This window comes from Melopsittacus undulatus (assembly GCF_012275295.1).
Source record: "Melopsittacus undulatus isolate bMelUnd1 chromosome 28 unlocalized genomic scaffold, bMelUnd1.mat.Z SUPER_28_unloc_2, whole genome shotgun sequence".
Classification (NCBI taxonomy): domain Eukaryota; kingdom Metazoa; phylum Chordata; class Aves; order Psittaciformes; family Psittaculidae; genus Melopsittacus; species Melopsittacus undulatus.
Window position 1 is genome coordinate 58,077 of NW_022993940.1, and position 4,674 is coordinate 62,750.

A 4,674-nucleotide genomic window follows, 5' to 3' on the forward strand; every position below is an offset into this window, starting at 1 on the left:
GGCACCCATAGGGATGGGGATGGGCACCTATGGGTCATGGTTATGGGCACCCATAGGGGATGGGCACCCATAGGGATGGGGATGGGCACCTATGGGTCATGGTTATGGGCACCCATAGGGGATGGGGATGGTCACCCATAGGGGATGGGGATGGGCACCTATGGGGCACTGGTGCCCATAGGGATGGGGATGGGCACCTATGGGTCATGGTTATGGGCACCCATAGGGGATGGGGATGGGGGGGGGGGGGTCGAGGTCCAACTGAGCACCCGTGTCCCACAGGGCACCCCAGGGAAGAGCCAGCCCAGGGAGGAAGAGGAAGAGGAGGAGACAGAGGAAGAGACAGAGGAGGAAGAGGAGGAGGATGAGGAGGAGGAGGGGGAGGAAGGGGACAGCTCCGATGGCTCCCATGGCAAGAGGGAGGAGGCGGATGAAGGGGACCCCATGGAGCTCAATGCCCCCCATGGAAGGGATGAGGATGATGAAGGTGCCACCTCCAAGCCCATCATCCCCTATGGGAGCCCCAAAGGGGACCCTATAGAGCTCAACACCCCCCATGGAAGCGGGGAGGATGATGAAGGTGCCGCTTCCAAGCCCATTATTCCCTATGGAAGCCCCAAAGGGGACCCTATAGAGCTCAATGCCCCCCATGGAAGGGATGAGGATGATGAAGGTGCCGCTTCCAAGCCCTCCATCCCCTATGGAAGCCCCAAAGGGGACCCTATGGAGCTCAGTGCCCCCCATGGCAAAGGGGGTGAGGATGATGAAGGTGCCACCTCCAAGCCCATCATTCCCTATGGGAGCCCCAAAGGGGACCCTATAGAGCTCAATGCCCCCCATGGAAGGGATGAGGATGACGAAGGTGCCGCTTCCAAGCCCTCCATCCCCTATGGAAGCCCCAAAGGGGACCCTATGGAGCTCAACACCCCCCCATAGCAAGGGGGATGAGGATGATGAAGGTGCCGCTTCCAAGCCCATCATTCCCTATGGAAGCCCCAAAGGGGAGGAAGGTCCCGATGTCCCCCCTAGCAAGGATGCATCCGATGCCCCCCATGGCCAAGCCAAGCAGGAGGCCCCCATTACACCAGGTCAGTAGCACCCATAGGTGGGGGGGGGACACAATGGGGTGCCCCCCCCCCATGTTAACCATACCCCCCCCCCCCCATCCCAAGGTGCTGTCCCTATGGAAGTGATGCCCAAGACCCCCGAGGAGCTCTTCATGGTGGAGATCGAGACCTTGCCCATGGAAGCCAATGAGACCCCCCCGGGCTCCCCCCACACTATGGGGTTGGGGTCAGAGGCCAAGCCCAAGGGGGTCTCACCCCCTCCATCCCCCCCCCATTCCCAATCCCTATCCCGGCCCATCCAGGACCATTGGGGAAGGGAGCGGGGGGGGGGGAGCCCCCCCCACCTTCCGGGTCCCCTTTGGCCTGTACCCCACAGGGAAGAGGGGGTTCCCATTGGAGAATGGGGGGGGGGCCACCATCAGCTCCACCAGCTGCAATGGGAGCGCCGAGGAGGGGGGGGACCCCCCCGTGCCCCCCCATAAGAGGAGCCGAAGGGAACTGCCTGGGGGGGGAAGGTACGGGGGGGGCTATGGGGGGGTATGGGGGTGTATGGGGGTCTAAAGGGTATATGGGTGGTATACGGGTATCTAAGGGGGGTATATGGGAGTCTATGGGGGTTTAAGGGGGGATCTATGGGGGTATATGGGGGGTATCTGGAGGTCTAAGGGGGGGTATATGGGGGTCTATGGGGGTTTAAGGGGGGTATAGGGTGGTCTGTGGGGTATATATGGGGGGTCTAAGGGGGTTATATGGGGTATATGTGGGGGGGTCTAAGGGGGGTATGTGGGGGGTCCATGGGGTATATATGGGGGGTCTAAGGGGGTTATATGGGGTATATGTGGGGGGGTCTAAGGGGGGTATGTGGGGGGTCCATGGGGTATATATGGGGGGTCTAAGGGGCATTATATGGGGGTCTATGGGGTATATATAGGGGGGTCTATAGGGGGGGTATGTGGGGGGGGGGGTTGAAGGGTCCTGGGGGGTACCTATGGGTGTATCTACGGGTGTCTGTCACATGACGAGGGCCCCATCACGTGACCCCCCCCCCAGCCCCTGCATCGAGGTGCACAGCGTGGGCTCCGAGGACGAGGAGGAGCAGCCGCAGCAGCAGCGGGGGGGGGCGTGGCCTGGGGCGGGCACAGCCGCGGGGGGCGGAGCCCGGAACAGCCCCGTGCCCGACTCCACCCGCGCAGACTCCCCCGGGGGGGAGGTCGTGAGCAGCAGCAGCCACAGCAGGGCACGGAAGGTCAGGGGTCAATGGGGGTCAATGGGGGTCAATGGGGTCTATGGGGTCTATAGGGGTAATGGGGTCTATAGGGGCTATGGGGGCTATGGGGTCTATGGGGGCTATGGGGTCTATAGGGGTCTATAGGGGCTATGGGGGCTATGGGGTCTATGGGGTCTATAGGGGCTATGGGGGCTATGGGGTCTATGGGGGCTATGGGGTCTATAGGGGTAATGGGGTCTATAGGGGCTATGGGGGCTATGGGGTCTATGGGGTCTATAGGGGCTATGGGGGCTATGGGGTCTATGGGGGCTATGGGGTCTATGGGGTCTATGGGGGTCAATGGGGGTCAATGGGGTCTATGGGGTCTATAGGGGCTATGGGGTCAATGGGGGTCAATGGGGTCAATGGGGTCTATAGGGGGCTATAGGGGCTATGGGGGTAATGGGGGTTATGGGGGTAATGGGGGTTATGGGTTAATGGGGGGAGCTCGTGAGCAGCAGCAGCCACAGCAGGGCACGGAAGGTCAGGGGTCAATGGGGTCTATAGGGGGCTATAGGGATAATGGGGGTCTATGGGGTCAATAGGGGCTATGGGGTCTATAGGGGCTATAGGGGCTATGGGGTCAATGGGGTCAATGGGGTCTATGGGGGCTATGGGGTCAATGGGGGTCAATGGGGTCAATAGGGGCTATGGGGTCTATAGGGGCTATGGGGGCTATGGGGTCTATGGGGTCTATAGGGGTAATGGGGTCTATAGGGGCTATGGGGGCTATGGGGTCTATGGGGGCTATGGGGCTATGGGGGCTATGGGGCTATGGGGGCTATGGGGGCTATGGGGGCTATGGGGGCTATGGGGGCTATGGGGGCTATGGGGTCTATGGGGGCTATGGGGTCTATAGGGGCTATGGGGTCTATGGGGGCTATGGGGTCTATAGGGGCTATGGGGTCTATGGGGGCTATGGGGTCTATGGGGGTCAATGGGGTCTATGGGGTCTATAGGGGCTATGGGGTCAATGGGGGTCAATGGGGTCAATGGGGTCTATAGGGGGCTATAGGGGCTATGGGGGTAATGGGGGTCATGGGGGTAATGGGGGTTATGGGTTAATGGGGGGAGCTTGTGAGCAGCAGCAGCCACAGCAGGGCACGGAAGGTAAGGGGGTCAATGGGGTCTATAGGGGGCTATGGGGGCTATGGGGGGGTATAGGGATATAGGGGTAATGGGGTAAAGGGGGTCAATGGGGGTAATGGGGGGAGCTCGTGAGCAGCAGCAGCCACAGCAGGGCACGGAAGGTAATGGGGTCAATGGGGTCTATAGGGGTAATGGGGGTCTATGGGGTCTATAGGGGGTATGGGGGGGTATAGGGATATAGGGGTAATGGGGGATATGGGGGGTATGGGGTAATGGGGGGCTATAGGGTAAAGGGGGGCTATGGGATAATGAGAGGCTATGGGGTAATGGGGGATATGGGGGTCAATGGGTATCAATGGTGGGGTCTGTGGGGGTAATGGGGGGGCTATGGGGGTTATGGGGGGTGTATGGGGATCAGTGAGGGTCAATAGGGAGGGCTATGGGGGGCTTTGGGGGGTGTATGGGGGTCAATTGAGGGTAAATGGGGGGCTATTGGGGGGGCTATGGGGGGTCTGTAGGGGCCTATGTGGGTCTGTGGGTGGGTTATGGGGTCTAAGGGGGGTTATGGGGGTCAATGGGGGCTCTATGGGGCTCTATGGGGGTCTCGACCCCCCCTCTCCCCCCCATAGATGAACGTGGCGACCCAGTGCGACCCGGAGGAGATCATCGTGCTCTCGGACTCGGATTAGCCCCGCCCCCTTCCCCTCCCAAGCCCCGCCCCCTTCCTCTAGCCCCGCCCCCTCCCGGCCTGGCCACGCCTCCAATAAAGGCTGTTTTGTTACTACCGCGCGGCTCCTTTAAGAGGGGCGGGGCCTGCTCTTGGCCCCGCCCCCTTATCGCCATATACGGACAGGGAGGGGGCGGGGCCACGGGAGGCGGGGAAAGGGGGCGGGGCTATAGCGAAGGGGCGTGGCCACCGGGCAAGATGGCGGCGATGGCGGCGCCCTGAGCCCCAGCGCGCGGGTGAGCGGGGGGCGGGGCCGGGGAGGGGCTGGGGGGGGGGGGGGGGGGGGGGGGGGGGGGGGACCTATAGGGGCTATAGGGGGGGATAGGAGGGTGTATGGGGGTGTAATGGGGGCTATGGGGGCTATAGGGGGGGATAGGAGGGTGTATGGGGGTGTAATGGGGTGTAATGGGGGCTATGGGGGTGTAATGGGAGCTATGGGGGTGTAATGGGAGCTATAGGGGCGGTGGGGGGGGATAGGAGGGTGTATGGGGGTGTAATGGGGTGTAATGGGGGCTGTGGGGGTG

At 62.0% G+C, this 4,674-nt stretch overlaps 1 protein-coding gene across 1 annotated transcript in view; it reads left to right on the plus strand.

Annotated features, from left to right (window-relative positions):
* The window catches only part of DAXX (death domain associated protein), an 11,472-nt gene extending 7,334 nt beyond the window's left edge, over positions 1-4,138 (plus strand). Inside the window, exons 5-8 of the mRNA XM_034073601.1 lie at positions 283-1,088; positions 1,173-1,582; positions 2,118-2,313; positions 4,053-4,138. Coding sequence (XP_033929492.1) covers positions 283-936 — 654 coding nt within the window. The 3' untranslated portion in view covers positions 937-1,088; positions 1,173-1,582; positions 2,118-2,313; positions 4,053-4,138. The remainder of the gene's footprint in view (positions 1-282; positions 1,089-1,172; positions 1,583-2,117; positions 2,314-4,052) is intronic.
* The last annotated feature ends 536 nt before the right edge of the window (positions 4,139-4,674 follow it).